Consider the following 24,060-nt stretch of genomic DNA (forward strand, 5'->3'; position numbering starts at 1 on the left):
CCTCTCGGAACCCTCTAGTCCCAAAAGGTATTGGTCCCAAAAAGTTCCTAGCACCGTTCAATCATATATAATTGCTTCAGATCGTGAAACCTACCTTATCTTGGTCAATACCCGATAAAAAACTAAACACAGAGTGGAGGGTTGGATGCAGCCAGTGAGAAATAGAATTCCACCATCGGTTTAGATCCAATCCCATTAATGATGATCTGAAATAAAAACAATTCAATTCATCCTCTGAGAGTTAGATTTAGTTTAGTGTTAAATCAGAGACAAAGTTAATGATGCTCTTTATGAGTATAAATATACATGTATATAATGATGATCTGAAATAAAAACAATTCAATTCATCCTCTGAGAGTTAGATTTAGTTTAGTGTTAAATCAGAGACAAAGTTAATGATGCTCTTTATGAGTATAAATATACATGTATATAATGATGATCTGAAATAAAAACAATTCAATTCATCCTCTGAGAGTTAGATTTAGTTTAGTGTTAAATCAGAGACAAAGTTAATGATGCTCTTTATGAGTATAAATATACATGTATATAATGATGATCTGAAATAAAAACAATTCAATTCATCCTCTGAGAGTTAGATTTAGTTTAGTGTTAAATCAGAGACAAAGTTAATGATGCTCTTTATGAGTATAAATATACATGTATATAATGATGATCTGAAATAAAAACAATTCAATCATCCTCTGAGAGTTAGATTTAGTTTAGTGTTAAATCAGAGACAAAGTTAATGATGCTCTTTATGAGTATAAATATACATGTATATAATGATGATCTGAAATAAAAACAATTCAATTCATTCTCTGAGAGTTAGATTTAGTTTAGTGTAAATCAGAGACAAAGTTAATGATGCTCTTTATGAGTATAAATATACATGTATATAATGATGATCTGAAATAAAAACAATTCAATTCATCCTCTGAGAGTTAGATTTAGTTTAGTGTTAAATCAGAGACAAAGTTAATGATGCTCTTTATGAGTATAAATATACATGTATATAGATACTATTAGGGCCGGTTTCCGAGCTCGGGATTTAGCTAAGTTCTAGACTTTAGGGCTGTGCAAAGGCTAAAAATAAACTTTCTACCCGTGATATTGTTCAAAGTTTTTCGATTTGTATATCATCAAGCTATCAAAATGAAAAAGTTTTCTTGGGAAAATATTTTCTTTCCGATCATTACTTTTGGAGATATGAGCGCCTGAAGTTTGAATTTTTGGGACAGAACATTTCAAATTCGGTAAGATATAAATCCATGAGATTTAGAGGATAAATTATTCTTAATGGTATTGTTGATCTAGTAAAACAAAAATTTTCTGAAAATATCAATTTTGAAAAAGTTATTCAGTTTAACAAAAATAACTCAACTAAAAGTTATTTTTGGTTATTTTTAGTAAATTGAATATGTTCTGAACAAAGCTCAGGCTAGAGCTACCAGAGGACTGTAATTTACTATTTAAATAATCAAATACAAACAAGGGGCAAAATTTAATCTTCAATTTGAGCCAGGTTATTTGTACAGTTAAACTCTGCATTAATGAACAATAAAAAAGGCAAAAACTCACCAAATTTATTCCAATCTTGACTACTTGCCCTTCGAAGCCTTTATTGGGTGTTTTGGTCAGGTTCAGGGTGGGATGAAATCTGGGAATAGACAGGTTATTGCTTACGGGCTGCCTTCTCGTTGATTCTGTGTTCAACTTGCAGGTCATACACTGTGTTTTGAACAAAGCTCAAACTGGATTCTTTATAAATTCAAATCTGATTCAAATTAATTCAATTCAATACTATTTACGCTGTTATATTCATAATTCACACACACAACTCTCAAACAATTTACAAGAAATTTCCGATTGAAAATTATATGACAGACAAACACAATTTTGTCTTGCAAGACAACGGGCCGACGAGAAAAGACAGAGATGACTTACAAATAACATCCACAATGCCAAGCAAGCAGGACGGTCTGCGCCGACGCAAACACAAGCCTGCTATTGGCAGAACTACAGTCTGGCATTCTGGCGCTACAATTCGAGTTTTCTGGCCAGAACAGAATAACTATCTTAAAAATTGTTATTTTCAGAAAATTTTTGTTTTAATAGATCAACAATACCATGAAGAATCTATCCTTAAAATCTCATGGTTTTATCTTCCACCGAACTTGAAATGTTCTGGCACAAAAATTTAAACTTGAGCGCTCATATCTCAAAAAGTAATGATCGAAAAAATATGTTTTCCTGAGAAAACTTTTCAATTCTGATAGCTTGATAGTAGCCTATACAAATCGAAAAATTTTGAAGAATATCACCAGTAGAAAGTTTAGTTTTAGCCTTTGCACAGCCTTAATAGTTGCACACTTTAGCCTATAGGGAACACAAATTAGAATTCAGAAAACAATAATGAAATTACTTTTTGGAATGTACAGTATATGTTCGTCTATTTATATGAATAGAGAATTGAATAATAAGATTGAATGAACATTTTACTGCGGGTGTGGCTTTTCCAAAGATATAAGGGGGAAGGGGCTACTTGAACTTGATTTGCGTGATATGTATTGTTGATTTGTAGATATTATTTTAATCATTACCCATGAACTACATATTACCTATAATTACCAAGAAATACACCATCCGGATTTAGCATGGGTACGATTTTGAACACTATATGCTCTCTCAATATGATTGCAATCGGATGATTGCTCACAAGAAAGTCTATAATCCCTGCAATGAAAACACAAAAATCGGTTTATCATGAATCCGTTATTCACTCTGGCAATAATTTAAAAATGAGATGATCAATAGGCAACATGCAAACCTTCCTCTGGTTCTAATTCTAGTGGCAATAATTATTATTCTTCTAAATAATATTATCTTCTCAATAATTATTATTCTTATATTCTAAGAATAATTATTATTCTTCTCTGACTCTTCTTATAAATTCTAGTGAAAATTAAGGCTGTTCAAAGGCTAAAAATAAACTTTCTACTCGTGAAATTTTTCAAAGTATTTCGATTAGTATATCATCAAGCTATCAAAATGAAAAAGTTTTCTCAGGAAAATATTTTTTTTCCGATCTTTACTTTTTGAAATATGAGCGCCTGAAGTTTGAATTTTTGGGACAGAACATTTTAAATTCGTAAGATATAAATCCATGAGATTTGATCTTCATGGTATTGTTGATCTAGTAAAACAAAAATTTTCTGAAAATATCAATTTTTGAAAAAGTTATTCAATTTACCAAAAATAACTCAACTAAAAGTTATTTTTGGTTATTTTCAGTAAATTGAATACCTATCTTAAAAATTGATATTTTCAGAAACTTTTTGTTTTACTAGATCAACAATACCACGAAAAATCTATCCTCTAGATCTCATGGATTTATCTCTTACCGAATTTGAAATGTTCTGTCACAAAAATATAAACTTTAGGCGCTCATATCTCAAAAAGTAATGATCTGAAAAAAAAAATCCTGAGAAAACTTTTTAATTTTGATAGCTTGGTGATATATACAAACCGTAAAACTTTGAAAAATATCACGAGTAGAAAGTTTATTTTTAGCCTTTGCACAGCCTTAAGAAGCTGATGTGCTCTGCCTAGGGTGGTGATGTGAGCACTCTCACAACTACAGCCTTAAAGGCTTAAAATCTCTGATTAAAGCTTAAAAGCTCTTAGAAGCTCTGAGGTTAAAGCTTAAAATCTCTTAGAAGCTCTGTGCTTCTCAGCTGCGGAATATGCCTGTCCTGTTTGGAGACACTCGGCGCACGCAAACAAAATAGATATACAGAATGGGTGAAAAGTCCGAGAACGGCCTAATATCTCATACACTTAGGTAATTTGACGGTGGGTGTGATTGGGGATCCTACTCAAATTAAAAAAAAAAATTAAAATGACTTTAAAAATTTGTCCGACATCTTGGATACGTCATTTTGAATGCAACTTTATTTTTTTAAATAGGAAGGTGGTAATGCGATACATGATTTCGATAGAGAATTTCAAGAAAAAAATGAATGGTGAAAACCGCACATCGATATCTGAAACCGTTTATAAGATAATATTCACATTATTAATCAATACCACTAATGTATATCATTTCTGATTTGCATGGTACTGATTGATAATGTATATCGGTTTGACATATCGATATACGGTTTCCGCCATTCATTTTTCTTGAAATTCCCTATCGAAATCATGTATCGCATGACCATCTTCCTATTTACAAAAATAAAGCTGCATTCAAAATGGCGGACCAGATTTTAAAAGTGAAGTAGTATTTTCAATTCGAGTAACATCCCCAATCACACTCACCTTGGAACACTTCTTTTTATGAGATACTAAGCCGTTCTCAGACTTTTTTCTCTCCTTTCTGCTTTGAATAGTATTGATTAATAATGTGTATATCTTCGAAACGGTTTGAGATATCGATATGCGGTCTCCGCCATTCATTTTTTCTTGAAATTCCCTATCGAAATCATGTATCGCATGACTACCTTCCTATTTAAAAAAATGAAGTTGCAATCAATATGGCGGATGCAAGATGGCGGAACCGATTTTTAAAGTCATTGAAAAGTAGTTTTCTCAATTTGAGTAGGATCCCCAATCAAACCCACCGTCAATTTACTTTCGTGTATGAGATATTAAGCCGTTCTCGGACTTTTCACCCACTCTGTAAAGCCACATAGCCTTTGGACAGCATTAACTTTTTATCAAAATGTTATATATAATTAAATATAAATATATTTACCCTGGCAAACAAAGGAGGTAGGAGACTCTCCTGGATGTATGCGAGCCATTATAACTACAACTCGCAATTGTTGCCCAGGTGTCATATTTTTCGGATGCGTTATAGTTAAAATATCCAACCTCCGGTTTTGCTATGGAATTGAAAAAAGCAGGTGTTAATCACAAATACAACATTAATCTATCGTTTATGTTCCAAATTTCAAGTCGATTTCTTGTTAAATCAAGCCGATTAAATTGTCTATTGTTATTTTTTTGGGCCGGGTGAGAGTGTTAGAATGGTACAGAATGAGAGACTACGAGCATCACATAGCTTCACGAGAAAGAACTATACTAGGAGTATGAATTCAAGTTAACAGTGAAATTTGAAACATGAACATCCTATACCATGGGATATCTTCTTATACTATCTTTTCTCAATGATAGAATGTATAGAAATTGCATCAAACAGTACTGTACAATTTGCTGAATTAAATTGTTTCACTGTTAGGGTTCAATGCACTACATATCCTATTATATTAAGCGAACAATTTCTGTATATATTCATATGGTTATTTATGTCCAACGGATCTCGAAAACGGCTCTAACGATTTTCACGAAATTTGGAACATAGTAGGATTGTGATATAAAAATTCGATTGCACTAAGTCTCATCCCTGGGAAAACTCGCTGAACGACATTAAAAGTATAATTCATCCTTGGGAAAACAGCTGAGACTTTCGTCGTCTGTGGTTAATAAAAAAGTGTGTGAGCGAGTGCATCTGTGGAAAATCAAAATATCTCATCCCCGAAATTCATAAGCCAGCTGTAAAAAATAAATACGATCATTTTAAAGAATTGTGTTCTGTTTATCAATAAACAAAAATGACGAGCGAAGCTCGATATTTAGAAATTAAGCCACTTGTTTTACAAGTTATGTGTTAAGTTTTAGATAGATTCAGAACTATAGAAGTTCGATTTCAGATTAATTCTGAAGAAGTAAATATTGCTTAATTATTTCACATACTTACAATGGATTTGCCAAGAAGTTCTCGCTTGAAATGGGCGAAATGTTTTCTCTCGATCAATTCCAAATGCGCTTGCAATTTCGAATAACTGTACGGATAGCTGAATGAGAAGTCATAGACATCCTCTTCTTTATCGAATGTGAATGAGAATGTCAGAATGTAATTGCTCATGTGGTATGGTGATTTGTGGTAGTAAACATTCTTTCTTGGCATCCTTTGCCTGTCATAAAAAATTATAATTAAACTATATAATGAGATAATCACAAAATGAGGCAATAGAACATTATGCTATGAGAAAATCAGAATAATTAACTTTGTTCATTCGTATGAAGATGGATTTGAATGAGATTTTCATCACTTTTTCTAAAAAACAAAACAAAAACTTTTATAATATTAAGATTGACTGTTCAATAGCCTTGAGTTATTTTTGGTCATTTTAAAAAATTGAATAACTTTCTCAAAAATTGATATTTTCAGGATATTTTTTCATATCCAATCAAAGAATACCATAAAGAAATTATCAGTCCCAAGAATTTAAAGTTAATTGCGCTCATATTATCTCAAAAAGTAATAATCGGAAAACATATTCCTGAGAAAACTTACTTATCTTGATAACTTGATAACTTGACCTAGCGAAGTGAGGTCTAAGATTCAAGTCGATGGTTTGGCATTTCTCATTATGTTTAAATGTTTATATGTTGCGCATTTACGGCGAAACGCGGTAATAGATTTTCATGAAATTTGACAGGTATGTTCCTTTTTAAATTGCGCGTCGACGTATATTCAAGGTTTTTGGAAATTTTGCATTACAAGGATAATATGAAAGGAAAAAGGAGCCCCCTTCATACGCCAATATTAGAGTAAAAATCAGACTATCGAATTATTCATCATAAATCAACTGTCGAGTGGATTATAAATTGCATGCAATTCAATATCTAAATGTAACTTTAAAAAAATCACCTGCTGTTTAGACTATTAATTGCATGCCTCATTGAATGCAATTTTTATGCACTATTAAATGAACTATTGATTGCGTGCCATAACACATGCAATTAATAACTAAAATAACATAGTATTGTCTCTCGAACTTTCTCTGCTTTGAACTCGGGCTGTCCTGTTGCCAGTATGTCTTGAAGGAGATTAGCTTTTGATGTTTAGCATATTTGATACATCAACCCCAACAGCCATTAGCCGTTTTCACACCGATATCTCGCCGACACGACATACAGACAGGATTTACTCTGATGGACAGTATAAGAGGAGGCTACGGTTTATTACTGCGCGAGGTCTACTGTTCACAGAACTACTAGTATACAAATCGAAAAACTTTGATAAATATCACCAGTAGAGAGGTTTTTAGCCTGTTACACAACCTTGACCGACTTTGACTTTCCCAAACAGATTTACTCTGAATGGCCATTCAAAATTAGAGATAATGAACTTCTCAGACAGAATCGATTCAAATTAGTCTAGTAATACGTGGAAACGGGTTAAGGGTTGCCACAGATTTAATTGTACTCATTGGGTCAAGTGGATTGAAGATGTTTGCCCGGAAGTTTGTAACCATAAGTTTGAAGGATCCTCACAGAGCAGGTGAAGCGTGGAAAACTGACCTTCGGTACTGCAGTGAGTGACTTCAGGTCTCAAGGTCAATTGAGGATACAACTTACCACTTAGCGTAACATTCCATAGGTTGAAACATTGGATACGAGGGTAATTTTTTTCAACCTTCGATCACATTAGTCATAAGATGACTTTCATGGGGCTGAATATCTCCATCAAACGCCCTGAGATCGGTACTGCCAATAATTTAATGTGGCTTGACCCGAAATGAAGGGGTTATAATACAAGGGGTCCAAGTGACATATTGTTAGTTTCAAGAAAATTGAGCCTAAAGTTTACTTACATTAATTAATTCATCATTCATGAAATGAATATAGAAATGATATCCACCTATTCCTATTCAGTAGGCTTTTACCAAATAAAACGTACAGTTTCATGTCTCAAATTGCTCTCCTTTCTCAATTATCAGCTAAATAGTGATAAGAAGTATCACTTGTACCCCTTGTTTACTGAACAAAATTCAATTACCTATCTACACATAAATCTATCAAATTTACCAGCAATTGAACAATGATTAATGACCTCATTGCAATATTATCTGATTCGCTAATTGGTTCTTGAGGTATCTTTTGCTTGGTGACATGGCTTAATCAAGGTTAAATTTAATTTGATGGATACGAGCAACCGTTGTACTGTAAACAAGGGATCCAAGTCACTTGGACCCCTTGTTTAATCAAATAAACAGCTGTTTGAAAATGTAGTTTAAAAATTTTACACCAGATGTCAGCACTGATTAGACTTACGCTTATACCTCTTGTATACTAGATTTTTACCACTTTCAGCTATCGATTACTGTAGCTAACTCAAAAAAATGGAAAATGTCACTTGGACCCCTTGTATTCTGACCCCCTCATTTCAATAACAATATTATTGTTGTTGAGTTAGGGCCAAGCCACATAAGGCGTTTTTGCACTAGCGGTGGACGTTTCAGCAGGGCAGGAAGCTCTCCGATTGGTTGAGTATCAGCTGATTTGGTTGGCATTCAGGAATCAGCTGTTAATCAACCAATCGGCTGATAAGAGCTTCCTGGGCTGCTGACTCGTTCGCCGCCAGTGCAAAAACGCCTTATGTGGCTTGGCCCTTATAAACCTACAAACATTGCCGCCTCACTTGACTCTTCCACCAAGTGCTAGTTACATATATACCTAATATAGCGTTATTCGTTTTTGCAAGCAAGAAGAAATAGTTGAGCAGAAGTCCAACGAGAAATCCAAGTTCGTTTAGAAAACATTATCAGTGACGATATTTGTGCGTGAATGGTCTCGGAAAATGAAATACGTCACAGATGGAAATTAATTTTTGAATAGTAGCGCTCATCGTAATTCCATCTAGCTGTTTACCCAGTTGTCAATATTTGCAGTAGCAGAAGTCTTCGGGGTGAATTACAGCATTAAATTTGGATTCTCGTTTAATAATAAAAAAATGAAATACGTCAGTTGAAATGACTTCGACGACCGGAATCGTTGTGATGGTCTGACAGTGCTGGTGCAACCAAATGGCTTCTCGAACAAATCAAATTGGATGATTTCGATCACCCACCTTACAAATCTGACTTGGTCTCTAGGAGAGGGGGAAGGCGTTTGTCTATACTAATATTCATATTGTCTTGTCTCTCTTCTTATTCTTTCCTCTCGTCTATATTCTTTCCGAAGAATGGACATTGATATGTCCAAAGCTCCGACAATTTATGTAGATGCATAACAATATAATATCTATAGTTATTATATTACAAATTACTTTTTCATATCATATACAGTTCAATAATTATTTTCTTAGTCTATATTATGTAAATTCATCTATAATTTTGCTGTATTGTAAGCTATTGTATATAAGTGTATAAGCCAGTATATTGTAATCTACATAAATAAAGTACTCAATCAATCAATCAATTCTTAGAACCAGAAATAGAACATGGAAACCGAATTACTCATTATTTCTACTCTATTTCCTATTTGTCTATGGTAACATAACAGCTGTTATGTAGCTAATAAGGTGAACGTGATATTTTCGAGCTCAAAATTTGAATGGTTTCATTCTTTATTTTGTGAATTTAAAGTTTGTTTCATGTTTTTACGAAAGTTTTATCAATCTATCCAAATTTTAAATTGTTTGTTTTATTCTAATAATCTATATTCTCAGATTGTGATTTGGTGTAAAAATTGAAATGGACATAACCTATATATAATATAGGAATATAGGAAATTGAAGAAGTTTTGGGCAATAGCCTGTTTTTTCTTTTCCGATATTTGTATTGTTTGTGCTAACCTAATAAATAAATAAACATTCTTAAGAGAACATAAAAGGCTTCCTTATGAAGTCTTATATGTGATTGATCTTATGAAGGTATATGTGATTGGCATCAAATACAATATTCAACATAAATTTACATTATAAAAATTTGTTATCTATGGTAAAACTTACCATTTATTTCTGAAGTGCGAACGAACAAGTGGTGTCATTCCATTGAGAAATAGTGTACGTTTCTTGCTGAAATTCACTATGTTGAATATAACACGCTGTAACATGATAAATAGGCTACATTATTTCATTCTTAAGTTATGCGGGCTTTTACATATTTTACATTTTAGGTGTAACAGCCGAAGACCGTAGACTCTACATGAAATTTGCAATAAAAAATTATCTTACCAAAGTTTTTGAGATCCATCATTTTTTGGAATAAGCCATTTTAACGTCATTAAAAAGTCAATAACTAGAAAACTACCAGTAACATCTAATTGTAAGGATATGGCTGGAGAGATAGGATGAAATTTCCACTAAGATTCATATACAGTAATTTTATGTGGTAGAGTCGACATTACTGTCCAAACTTCGCCATGTCAACAAATGAGAAAGTCATTCTATTCTGATGCTCGCAATTTGTCCCTTTGTTTGACGTGTTTGAACTTTTTATGAGCGGACAAACTTGAAAAAAGTATATTCGTCAATGTGTTAATGTATTACATACTCGTTCGAAGGAAAAACATGAATGAGAACCATCATATATAGAAGAGAAAATATTTATCGCTGCGTTCATTGAGTTGCCTTGGTAACGAATAAATTGGAATATAGATGTAGCCGATGGAAGATGGAAATAAAATGATTTCACAGACATTTTCTCCAGTTACTTTTTAAACGGTTCTCCGCTTTTTGGCTCAAAGCTATCAGCATCGACATCATTCTTAATAGCTCTTTTCAATATCGAATCCTCTCTGCCAGTTCATTCATTTCATAAACGAATTACATTCTCCTTTCAACAGTGTCGTGAGAAATTTCAGCACAGAAAAAAAAGGCTTGGAAGCTTTTCATTGGATGCTTGCATTTTAAAAAGGCAAGATGAAGACTGCAATATTTTACCTTCTCGGAAGATAAAATTGAATTTGCCACCTCACAAAAATATCAAACTATCAGGTTTCATTTGATTTTATTTATTATCAAATATCACAATTTTTTCTACCAGAAGTGCAAAAATCATCAAGTTTCTTATTAGATATAGGAATCATCATTTTGCTTGCATTTTAAAGAGGCGAGATGAAGACTGCAATATTCTACCTTCTCGGAAGATAAAATTGAATTTGCCAACTCACAAAAATATCGAACTATCAGGGCATTTCTATTCTACGGGCATAAAAATAATTTTTCAGCAGGTGCAGCTTTTTTCCCATAAAAAATATACCATTTCTATTTGTATTCTAATGTCACGTCATTTTGCAATTCTCACGAATTAGTTTGAAAATTCTACCTCTCATGCAATAGGGAGATTGCTGGGATCAAGACGTTGAAGAAGATTTTGGACTTCATTCCTTTTTCAACAAAGGTGGTGAAGACCTTGTTTTTCCCAGTTTTCAACTATTGCGACATTGTAACTACTGACATGACTGTTCAACTACTACAGAGGATGCAGCTTGGGCGTAACTACTGTGTCCGCTTCATCTTCAACCTCAGACGTGACGACCATGTGACTGAATACTTTGACCGACTCATGAAGCTACATGAATTTAGGTCATTTCATGCGGTTCTCTTTCTGCATAAAGTGTTGAAAACTCCACCCAAGTACGTAGCGGAAGATTTTCACTTCTTGAGTGACATTGGTCGGGGTGGTACCCGGCATGGTTCCCATTTGCTGGCTGTCCCAATTCATAGGACAGTTACGTTTAACAAGTCCTTTCTTGTGACGGCTTGTGGATTGTGGAACTCATTGCCTGTTGAGTTGAGACGAATTGAGGAGCCTCGTCGGTTTGGCGCGGCTGTTTTCAGATGGATCAGGGGTGGTGTGACCACCAGAAAACAGCCGCGCCAAACCGACGAGGTTCCTCAAATCGACGAGGATTCTTTGGCGAGTTTTTCTTTCTTTATCTTCTATTTCTCAAAACAATTCAATATACATTATTCCTCTTTCTTCCTCTTCTTTTACTTTTTATTCTTTTTCTTCTTGTTCTTCTTCTTCTTTTTCTGCTTCTACTTCTTCTTTTGTAACATTGTAATATTCTCAGTTTTTACTTTCCTTGCCCTATTACCATAGGTAAGGAAAGTATTGCTTTCCAAAAAAAATTAAGGTACCCTAATTTCAAGTTTTCTATACGTTTCAAGGCCCCCTGAGTCCAAAAACATGATTTTTAATTTCTATTTATATCATAATTATAATAAAATTTAGGTTTTTTATTATTTTTTACATTGATTATCATTTTGTATTTCAATAATATTTATTAACCTTGTTTGTAATATTGTATTTATATTTTTTTTCTCAATTTGATTTGTTTATTTTAGTAATTATTTAGCGTTGTATTGGAGGGTTGAGTGTAAGAGAGGGCCGGCTGTGCCCTAACTCCGCCCTCCTAGATAAAAAAATAAAGGCAGCGATTCTATTCTATCATAGCCACCTCTAATACAAGGCCCCGGCCTACGATATTGCAACGTCGCAGTGTAGGCCTAGAATCTAATACATGATTGGTGAAAAAGATTTTTAAAAATACCAGCTGATTCTCTAATTTAGATTCTAGGCCTACACTGCGACGTTGCAATATCGTAGGCCGGGGCCTTGTATTAGAGGTGGCTATGATTCTGTTCTGTGATGGTAGAGTGGACATTACTGTCCAAACTTCACCATGACATCAAATAAAAACGTAATTCTATTCTATTCTTTACTTGCAGATTGATTTCACGGTTCAACTAACTTCGTCACATCGTCAAAATCAAATAAAAAAGCAATATTCTATTCTATACTTGCCAAATTTGATATTACGTTTCCGTGATACACGTTGAAACAAGTTTTCCACAAGAGCACCTTTTGAAGTAGGCCTAATATTCAAGGATTGTCAGTTTCCGGGTTGCATTTCCCGATGAGAGGGAAATTACGGATCTCTCGTATCTGAAGTGTTCCACAAATTGAGTGGTCCACTCAGTCCACTCTCATACCATGTGCAACGTTCAGAATGATCTTTTAAGGGGTAGCTTTATTGAGAACGCACTCACCTGATCAATGCGAATATTATCGACAGTGAAGTGGAACCAAACTCGAAGACGTGGATTGCATGTGTCAGGTCGAATGAACAAATCGTATTCAAAATCTGATACCAGCTGAACTCGTCCAAGATTTCCTATATTCAGAAAGAAAAGTAATGTTTTTCTGATTCTCAACTGCGATTACATTACAACATATCAAATCAAATGGCTCTTTATTTTGACATCAATAGGCTACAATAATTTGAAACAAAACAATTTTTCAATTATGAACAGTAGTACCACATAACTACCACAATATACCATCTCTACTCAAATTTCACTATGCTTAGTCTTTTCAAGTCAAATTAATCTATATATATAAAAGCGAAATGGCACTCACTCACTGACTGACTGAATCACTCACTCACTCACTCACTAACTGACTGAATGACTGACTGACAATCACTCACTCGCAGATCTAAAAATCTACCGGACCAAAAACGTTCAAATTTGGTAGGTATGTTCCATTTGGAAAATTTCCAAAGATACGCTTAAAATCTGCGTTTTCCAGCGGTTTTTAGCGTTTTCTCAGCTTTATCGAGAACAAATGAACAGAAAATGTTCAAATTTAGTACAGTAGCTCAACTAGGGTGTAATAATGTTGTGTTAGAAGGAATTTGCAATAACGTCAAAGATACGCCCAAAATCTGCGTTTTTCCAGCGGTTTTTAGCGTTTTCTCAGCTTTATCGAGAACAAATGAACAGAAAATGTTCAAATTTAGTACAGAAGCTCAACAAGAGTGTAATAATGTTGTGTTAGAAGGAATTTGCAATAACGTCAAAGATACGCCCAAAATTAGCGTTTTTCCAGCGTTTTTTTTTTTTTGCTTTTTCTCAGCTTTATCGAGAACAAATGAAAAGAAAATGTTCAAATTTAGTACAGAAGCTCAACTAGGGTGTAATAATGTTGTGTTAGAGGGAATTTGCAATAACGCCAAAGATAGGCCCAAAATCTGCGTTTTTCTAGCGTTTTTTTTTTTGCGCTTTCTCAGATTTATCGAGAACAAATGATCAGAAAATGTTCAAATTTACTACAGAAGCTCAGCTGGGGTGTAATAATGTTGTTTTAGAAGGAATTTGAAATAACGCCAAAGATACGCCCAAAATTAGCAGAAAATGTTCAAATTTGGTTCAGAGGTTTAGCTAGGGTCTAAAAATGTTGTGATGAGGTGACTTTAATATTTCATCGAAGTGACTTTCTGATGGAATGAAGCATGCTCAAATGAAAAATGCAGGCGAGCAAAGCGAGCCCGCTGATCACATTTTTGGACGATCCAGTCGGGGGTTCAGAAGGCGGAGCACCCTGGCTAGATGGATTTGGCGAGCGAAGCGAGCCTGACGGTTAGTAATATATAAATGCCTTTTTATTTGCAATTTATAACATGAAAAATGATGTTGGTGAAGTTGCGGCAATAAGAGCCCCCCTCTTCACTTATTTTACAATACAGTGACTGTAAACTGTATTTTTAGAATCTATAAACCCGTGGGTTTTGATCCGATAAATGAGAGCAGGCATGGACGACTGAGTGCATTGAAATGCCAATACAACTTCAACATTGTTTTGTTAGTTGATTGGGTAGAAACCTTTATTCCAAATAATTTTTTCAGGGCTTCGTGGTTAATGAGGTTTCAACTATTCATGGTCAAATCTGGTTGACTCAACGTAACGCTAAATTAATGAGTGTAATTACTATATTTTCTAGATCCATTGTTATCTCTGAAGCTTGGAAGTGGATAATATTCTTGGAATAGTAGAGTACTCACTCCTCTCGATCATGAAGGGCCGGTTCCCGAGCTCGGCATTTGGCTAAGTTCTAGACTTTAAACAGCTGGAGTAAGAAAATTGTCTTTCCGAAACGGGGCGTAGTCGTAGTCATTGTCAAAGTCACGTTTGAATTTAATTTCAAAAAACTAGAAAATTAAACACAAAATAAAATAAAGAGAAAGTAGTGTGAAGTTTCAGCTGTTTTGAATTATTTAGAAATGTTTCATTTCGCAAAGGAAAAACGTTTCTAATTATAGAAATGAGAAAATAAAAACTGCGACTACTGTTATAAAAATGCGAGTACGGACTACGCCCCGTTTTGGAATAGTTATTTGTGCAACTAGTGCGCAAAGTGACAGTTTGCTGCACCGAAAGAAACGTTTACGTAACGGAATGGTTTGTTGAGTGCAGCAGAGGAACTTTGCGCACGTATTTCACATTAAGTTTTTCCTACAGTTACCATTCAATATGAAAAGTGGGTAATTATGAGTAAAACTACCTGAAATGCATCAAATGTATATCTGTGTAATTTTATTATTAATAAATAAAATAGAATGTAGTATGTGTGTTTGAATGGCGGCTGTGTGCTGTCAACTGCTGTCATCCACTGTTGTCCACCGCATCAAGATTCTTATAACGTGCACCACAGTCACAGTTACCAACTTAATTTAGATTTTCCTGCACTGGTGCTCCATATAACCTACTAACTATTTTGCGTTGTCATGCTGCAAATCTGGAGTACGCAAAGTAATACTTTGCGCACTAGAGCGGAAAAGTGATTCTTTGCAGCCTGCAATCAGTGCAGAAATGGTCACTTTTCAAGGTATCTGTAGGAAAAGATAATTTTCTGACTCCAGCTGTTAAAAGACTAGAACTTGACTAAATCCTGAGCTCGGAAACCGCCCCTAAGAGTGTAATTATCTTCCAATCTAATAATCAATTACAGCAAAACTGGATGTATTTGCTTCGCTTCAATAATATTCTAGACTAGCAGGGTTCTATTTGAAAACTTGACCTACTGAAATCTTGAAGATTGAAAATATGCCTATAACCATCCTCGGTGAATTACGAATCTATATGCAAAATTCCAAGTTAATGAGTTGAGTAGTTGAGACGTGATGATGCCTCATTCGTGAGTTTCCTATCCCCTACGTGTATAAACCAGTTCTTTTCCTTATTTTATTATAGAAGATGTCATAGAGAAACAATAGCGTAAGTAGATATCCCATGGTATAGGGCGTTTATGTTGCAACTTTTACTGTTATCTCAAGCCGATTACTGTCGATTTTTACTGTTTTGTTGGGGTGAGAGTGTATGAACGGAACAGTATGAGAGACTACGAGCGTCACACAGCTTCACGGGAAAGAACTACGTGGACTATTGGCTTGAGATAACAGTAAAAGTTGCGACATACTTAGATTTACCGATCACTGATCAATTTCATTTCCATCCAATCTCAGAAGAAGACACTTTCAGAGCAATTCAACGTATTCATAGTAATGCTATGGGTGTAGACAAAATTCCTATTAAATTTATCAAGAAGATGTTATTTGCTGTTTTACCAACCATTACATACATTTTCAACAAGTCACTTGAAGAAGGCATTTTCCCTGAAAACTGGAAGTTTGCTCTGGTTCGCCCTCTAAATAAAGTTCCATCACCCAATAAAGTTGAGGATTTTAGACCAATCAGTATTTTACCTGCATTGTCCAAAGTGCTAGAAAGACTCATTCATGCTCAAGTTGTAAAATTTCTAGACAACAATAGTAAGCTTCATAACTTTCAATCAGGCTTTAGAAAATTCCATTCAACTGAGACAGCTCTGCTTCGTGTCACTGATGATATAAGGTTAGCTATGGACCAAAGAAAATGCACCATCCTCACCCTATTTGATTTTTCTAAAGCATTCGATACTGTTGATCATACAGTCCTTCTGAATAAGTTGGCTATTCTTGGTTTCAGTCACAACTCGTTAGTTTGGTTTAAATCCTATCTATTAGGTAGGAAACAATGTGTATCTGTCGGTGACAAAAAGTCAACTTGGAAAAACGTTATGCATGGAGTACCACAAGGTTCAATTTTAGGCCCTCTCCTCTTCACTTTGTATGCTAATGACCTTTCTTCCATTATCAAATTCTCCAGTTTCCATACTTATGCAGACGACCTTCAAATCTATTTAAGCTGTCCATAACAAAAATTAATGAAACAGTTGGAATAATGAATCAGGATATCAATTCGATAGTGGAATGGACAAAGAAAAATGGCCTTAAGCTTAATCCCATCAAACACAAACATTATAATGGATATTCTCGTCTTATAAACAATATTGACCTTGAATCGATTCACAAATTAGTGTAGACGGTAATGACATTCCTTACTGTAGCTCAGTTAAAAATTTAGGCATTATTATGAATAATACTCTTGACTGGTCAGAACAAGTGAACAAAACTTGTAAAAAGTATTCTCAGCCATGCATGCATTGAAGAAAATGCACGATATCTCCCTAGAAACATTAAATTATTATTGGTTCAATCTCTCATCTTCCCACATTTAATGTATTGTAATTCTGTTCTTAACGATATGCAAGTCACTCTGAATGATAAACTACAGCGTTGCCAAAATTATTGTCTACGTTTCGTCTACTCTCTCCAACGCCATGATCATATCACCCCAGCCCACATTGCTAGTTCAACATTAAAGCTTCCCGATCAGAGGCTTTTTCGAATAGTCAAGCTTGTTAGAGATATCTTGATATACGGTAATCGAACTATTTTAAAGATGATTTCAAATTTGTCTCTGAAGGTAGGAGGATAGATGCTTCACATACTAGAACCGGAGAAAGTACATTAAGGATACCCAATCATCGAACTACTATTTCACCAAAACCTTCTTAGTCAGTGCCTGTCGTGCATGGAATGCACTTCCTGTTTCTATCAGGTCCATCGAGAGCCGAGCGAGCTTCATCCTAACTTTAAAAAAACATCTTTTGGAACAAATGACTGAAACTGTCCGGCCCTAGAACGATCACATGACATCCATCCCCCACCCATCCCACAAATACAAACCTTTAAACCATGTTATAGAACGAATTGTATATATATATATATTATATAAACTCATGTTATTTCAATTATCCACTGCATAATGCTGTATATTACTGAAAGTTGATAACCCTGATCTACTTTCAGCCTACTTCATTTTATTAATCAATTATTTGATCTTATCTACCTATATAATTATTTTACTCTATCAATTTTCTGTTTTTTTTCTCTTTAATATTCATATTGATTAAAACTTTCACAATATTTCCATAATAAATAAATCCTTAGTTTAAATAACGAAATTAACGTTTGGTAGAGAGTTAGTGGGGAGGATATTTTTAATATTCTTCCCAAAGAATGGACATTGATATGTCCAAAGCTCCGCCAATTTATGTAGATGCATAACAATATAATTATCTATAGTTATTATATTACAAATTACTTTTTCATATCATATACTTTCAATAATTATTTCTTAGTCTATATTATGTAAATTCATCTATAATTTTGCTGTATTGTAAGCTATTGTATATAAGTGTATAAGCCAGTATATATTGTAATCTACATAAATAAAGTACTCAATCAATCAATCAATCAATACTGTTCCGTTCATACACTCTCACCCCAACAAAACAGTAAAAATCGACAACAATCGACAGTAATCGGCTTGAGATAACAGTAAAAGTTGCGACATAAACGTCCTATACCATGGGATATCTACTTACGCTATTATTTCTCTATGATAATGTTAAATGTCAGGTCAAAATGTTGGGATTCACATTGGGGAGATGTTTGGTTTGGTAGCCGCACATCATAGGTTTGTGTAATAGACTCTCCTTCTTATTAGAAGATTGAACTATCATTGAGCTCCGTCTCCTTGGTACTTGAATATTTTGACTCTTCCATCCGCTCATATCTTGCGGATATTGGATAATTCTTGCCATGCTTCAAAAGTTTTCATATGGAAAAAGAGAGTGTGGGATAACTTGAAAACAGAGAGTTATGCAGTAACTGCTTTCGAAGCCTGAGGATATTGACATTCCCTTTCCTTCCCTTCCCTTCTCATAATCAATTGCTTGCTGCATGTTAAAAATAATAATGTGACTCTGACTCTAGAATCTTTCTCATGTCAGAGAAGCAATCATGACTACACTACCTGGCATAGAAACGATATTTTAATCCCACAAATGAGACTCTCACAACAAAGGACGGCCACCTAACTCAGCAAATTTTAATTTACAACATTCTCATGTCATGACTACACTACCTGGCATAGAAATGATATTTTAATCCCACAAATGAGACTCTCACAACAAAGGACGGCCACCTAACTCAGCAAATTTGAATTTACAACATTCTCATGTCATGACTACACTACCTGGCATAGAAATGATATTCTAATCCCACAAATGAGACTTCAAAAGCAAGGGACAGCCACCTATTTCAACAAATTCAAATTTACAACAGTCTTTAAAAAGACGTTGTTAAGAAACTGCCAATAATCAAGTCCAAGAGTAAATGGTAGCGAGAGCATTATTATCATAGAGAATAGATAGCATACGAAGATAATTGGATATCCCAAGATATCTAATTAGAAGATATAGATATAGAAGATACGAAGATATCCCAAGGTATAGGTCGTTCATGTTCAAAATTACTAGCCGATTTTTGTTAACTCAAGCAGACTAATGTCTATTATTATTGCTTTGAGACCGATATAGTACGAGGGACATATTTATTACACATTTATTACATTTTATACACATTCTTTTTAACTGTTTTTAATTTTATTGTATCTTGACGTTTGTCACAACATTTTATGTTCCATGACAATAAAGGATTATTGATTGATTGATTGATTGAATATAAGCGTCACATAGCTTCACCAAAAACAACTACTCGGCTCAAGCTAACAGTGAAATTTGGAACAAAAACCATGGGATATCTGCTCATGCTATCTTCTCCTCAGGTTGTGACTAACTGACCTGTCTCAAAAGCAGCATCGAAGCAGAGATGTCCTCTCTTGGCTTTGCCACTGTGTCCTGGGGGTCGCATAACAACTCTTGACACATTGCCAAGTCCTCCCTCATTATCACTGTCTTCACTTTCTATAAAATATTGTAGCAAAAGTACATGAAATTTGCAGCTTTAATATGATATACATTCATGGAAATCAACATTGAGAAGTGAATCTGAAGCTAGGAAAAGTTGAAAAGTGAGATTAATTCACACGTCATATTGGTCTTTCTTCGAATTTATACAAGGTTGAGTTGTTTTGTTCGACTACAAACGTGATATGTGAGAGAAAGATTAGATTAGATTAGATTAAATATTGTAAATATTAAATATTAGTAAATATTGTAACATACATAAATTTTATGTATGTTACAATATTTAATGTTACAATATGTTACAATATTGTAACATACATAAATTTATGTATGTTACAATATTCACTGGCTTATACACTAATTTCCATTTAATGACGATAATGCTAGTTATTCAACGAATTTCACAAAGTATAAATAATTAATCAATGAGAATAAATATAGAAATGCAATTAGAATAACGATAATATAATAATGTGAACTAACTTCATAAATCGGCGGTGTTTCAACAAATAATTGTCGATTCTCTTAGAAGGATATAAAATATCCTTCTCATTAACACACGACCTGGTTGTGATGAAAATAAGAGAGAGAGAGAGAGAGAGAGAGAGAGAGAGAGTATATTATCTTTGCCAGCCAAACTCTCTGGAGGTCATCACATACGTTAGTAGAAATTTGAGGGCATTCTCATCCGTTGTACTTGATCATTCCTACAATACGAGAAATGGTGGCCCGATCCTCTGTCACCCGGCACATAGACTAACCCTTCTGGAGAAAGGCCCACACTTTTGCACAATAATATTGTAAATAGACTCCCCCATGATTTAAAAATTTCTGTTCAAAAGAGGAAGTTCTGTTAAAAAGAGCGCCATACACCGTGGATGAATGTGTGGATGTCTTGAGGGAAGAAAATTGAATATCATTGAACATTAATATTCAAATGTACAATCCCTAACTGAAATTGATCGAATTCCTCCAGGGGGTGCTCCTAGAGGCAGTGTTGTTTTTGACGTCTCTTCCTTGCACTATAATGTTCTGTGTTTTATTACCAAATAATTTATAATTATTTTGTATAATTACCATAGTTTTCACCTAGACCTTTTTCATATGAATCCCAGTCAGTTCAAGAAGGCATGTAAGCGGCTCCACCCGAAGTGACACCTATTTTTCCCACGCTAGACCTCATCAACTTTCATAGAGTACCATATTTAGTAGATGACTTCCTTTCATTCTTAGCTCTGTTATCATTCATCTCAATCTTGGAATGTTATTTGTATTTTCTTGATTCCCCTCTCATTATTTTCTCATATTGTAAATGGTTTCTAGTATATAGTATAGTATATAATATTTAGTTTTCAGTATATTTAGATTCTCATCACATTTTTTTCTCTTCACAAATATGAAATAGTTTTTCCATTATCTCTTTCTCTCGATTTTCAAGTTTTTTGTAAAGTGATTATTGTAATTTTTTTTGATTAGGGAGCAATTTTTGGGGTTTTCCCGTATGCTCCCATATTGTTGTAAATAATAAATAAATTTATTATTGATTGTGACGATTCAATGTTGCGAAGCTTGTCTTTTTTATGCAACTCATTGAATAAATGAAATTTGATTTGAATATTCAGTGACCCGAATAAAACGTGAAAAATTCATAAAGGACAACTCGATACAGCGTACACTTGTATTGTTGAATGACCTGCTGCAGTCGAGTAGGAGGTGCGTACACACTTAAGCATCAGCTGATGTCAGTGAGCACACGGGGCAATCAGTTGACAAGTTTAGTGACATCGCTTAATAAGGCCAACTTTTTGGGAAATTCATGTGGATTGATTAGAGAATTTAGTAACTCAGTATCATCCACATGCAGTTAATAACAGTCCAGCTTGGTCTCTACTTATAATAATGATGATAATAATAATAATAATTCTTTTCTTTTTCTTTTTCCTTCGTCTTGGTACCCCCAGAAGAAGGGAGTTTATTACAGAGAATATAACAAACAAAAATGAAAAATACACTTATAAAAATAAATCTTACAAACAAAAAAAAGAAGAATAATAAACGAAGCAAGAATGACAAATGATAGGAAAATTGTTCTTCAGTGAAAAATTTCAAAAATTATACATTTGGGGCCGTTTGCACAGTATAGATTGCTAAACTCGATTAAGTTAATCGAGTTTAATTTAATCTGAAAGTTTAAACTTAAATCGGTTTTCTCAGTGCATTTACTAATCCAGTTTAAGTTAAACTAGTTTAGCGTTAAGTTGGTAATAGTATGTCATCGTTTATAATATCAGGAAGGGTAACTTTTACAGGAAATTTGCTATTTGTTTACAAACCATCAAAAAATTGAGGTTATATAGCTACTATTTCCTGGTTCAAAATCCAAAGAGCTGCAAGCTGTACGGTAATAAAAGTGAAAAGCGATCAAGAAATTCTTCAAAAAATGGTGAAATGCTATAATACTATTAGAAACAAACTTATATTTAGTTGGCACCAAAAAATATAATCGAGAATGTAAGATAAAAACCTTATTTTGTTATGAAAATCTACTTAAATCTACTACGGTCTTCCTCATTTATTAGAAATCTCTCGAAAGCAAAATATCTCAGTCATGTGTTATTAAAAACATGTTTTCTAATCAAAAATCACTGATAAAAATTGTCTTATTTTCTATTAAGTGGCTTATTCAATCAAATACTAAATTGTCACTTGCTTTACTCAAGCAAAACCGTTAAAAAAATTCTCTATCATCCCAGAAATTTAAATGTTTCGTTTTTTGCCCAATTTTTCTCAGTTCTAAAATTTCTTCACAGTCATCTTCATCAATCGATTGAAAACTTCTATCAATTCCTGTCAATTCTATCAATAATGATTCACTATAACCTAAATAGTTATTATCGTCTACAGAAGCATTAAAAACAACCGTCGAAAAATAATTTACTAGCCTATTAGCTGTTTCCCCATCAAATCTTACAGATGTCTAGTTAATCCAAATTATTTGGTTTAAACCTCCTGTTTTGGAGGTTTAAACTCAATACAGAGTTTAAACTGATACTGCGCAAACGGAATTTTAGTTTAAACCAAAAAAAATCCAGATTTGGTTTAAGCTTTAGCTTAAACTTACACTGTGCAAACGGCCCTAAAACTTATAATTTTATTCACAACACATGCAATTCGAAACGTCATTTACAATTATAACTCATTATTATATCCATTTATTTATTCATTTATTTACAATGGAGACAACGGGTTTCCCCAAACATGTCTCCTTTACAAGAAAATGCAAAATCTTAAAATATAATATATAGAAAACTTATAAAAAATCATAAAAAGAAATAGGTACAAATGGTAATATTTATCCTATTACATATGGTAATAAGGTACAAAATGATAGTATGGAAAAATACAATAATTTAAAAAAAATACATAATATGAAAAGATGAGATGAATACAAAGCATCGAAATACTACTCATAAAAGGTCCAAAAATTGAAATATAAAATTCTAATAACACAAGTATTAAAAGAATGAAATAACCAAAAATATAACATATTAATGATTTCCAAGTCCCAAAACATATGCACACCCACACACATGAAAAAATGATCGATGTAGACCAGATCACAATATCAATGCTCAGACCAGACCATTGTATTATATATAGATTTACTATACCATTGTATTATATTATATATTGTATTATATAGAGCTTTTCGGAATCTAGCGCGAGAGAACCAGAAGAGATATAGGTGTCCAGACAAACTATTGTAGCTTCTCTGTATTCTGTTGAGAGGAGAATTGTAATTTCTAAGTGTTCTGGAACGAGGAACCAGTTATGAAAATCTACTTAAATCTACTACGGTCTTCCTCATTTATTAGAAATCTCTCGAAAGCAAAATATCTCAGTCATGTGTTATTAAAAACATGTTTTCTAATCAAAAATCACTGATAAAAATTGTCTTATTTTCTATTAAGTGGCTTATTTAATCAAATACTAAATTGGCACTTGCTTTACTCAAGCAAAACCGTTAAAAAAATTCTCTATCATCCCAGAAATTTAAATGTTTCGTTTTTTGCCCAATTTTTCTCGGTTCTAAAATTTCTTCACAGTCATCTTCATCAATCGATTGAAAACTTCTATCAATTCCTGTCAATTCTATCAATAATGATTCACTATAACCTAAATAGTTATTATCGTCTACAGAAGCATTAAAAACAACCGTCGAAAAATAATTTACTATTAGCTGTTTCCCCATCAAATCTTACAGAT

The 24,060-nt window shown here is 33.7% G+C and overlaps 2 protein-coding genes across 3 annotated transcripts in view; one reads left to right on the plus strand and one right to left on the minus strand.

The window, feature by feature from the left end:
- The window catches only part of LOC111064282 (cytosolic carboxypeptidase 6), a 115,545-nt gene that overhangs the window by 22,371 nt on the left and 69,114 nt on the right, over positions 1–24,060 (minus strand). For both annotated transcript variants that reach the window (XM_039442194.1, XM_039442196.1), the window contains exons 2-8: positions 19,669–19,791; positions 12,848–12,972; positions 9,800–9,894; positions 5,759–5,975; positions 4,754–4,883; positions 2,619–2,733; positions 95–206 (exon numbers count right to left, since the gene is read on the minus strand). In XM_039442194.1, coding sequence (XP_039298128.1) covers positions 95–206; positions 2,619–2,733; positions 4,754–4,883; positions 5,759–5,975; positions 9,800–9,894; positions 12,848–12,972; positions 19,669–19,791 — 917 coding nt within the window. The remainder of the gene's footprint in view (positions 1–94; positions 207–2,618; positions 2,734–4,753; positions 4,884–5,758; positions 5,976–9,799; positions 9,895–12,847; positions 12,973–19,668; positions 19,792–24,060) is intronic.
- LOC111064270 (ELAV-like protein 3) overlaps positions 1–24,060 on the plus strand; it is a 152,259-nt gene that overhangs the window by 18,338 nt on the left and 109,861 nt on the right. The gene's annotated exons all lie outside the window — the stretch shown is intronic.

The sequence above is a fragment of the Nilaparvata lugens genome, chromosome X (genome assembly GCF_014356525.2).
Source record: "Nilaparvata lugens isolate BPH chromosome X, ASM1435652v1, whole genome shotgun sequence".
Lineage (NCBI taxonomy): Eukaryota > Metazoa > Arthropoda > Insecta > Hemiptera > Delphacidae > Nilaparvata > Nilaparvata lugens.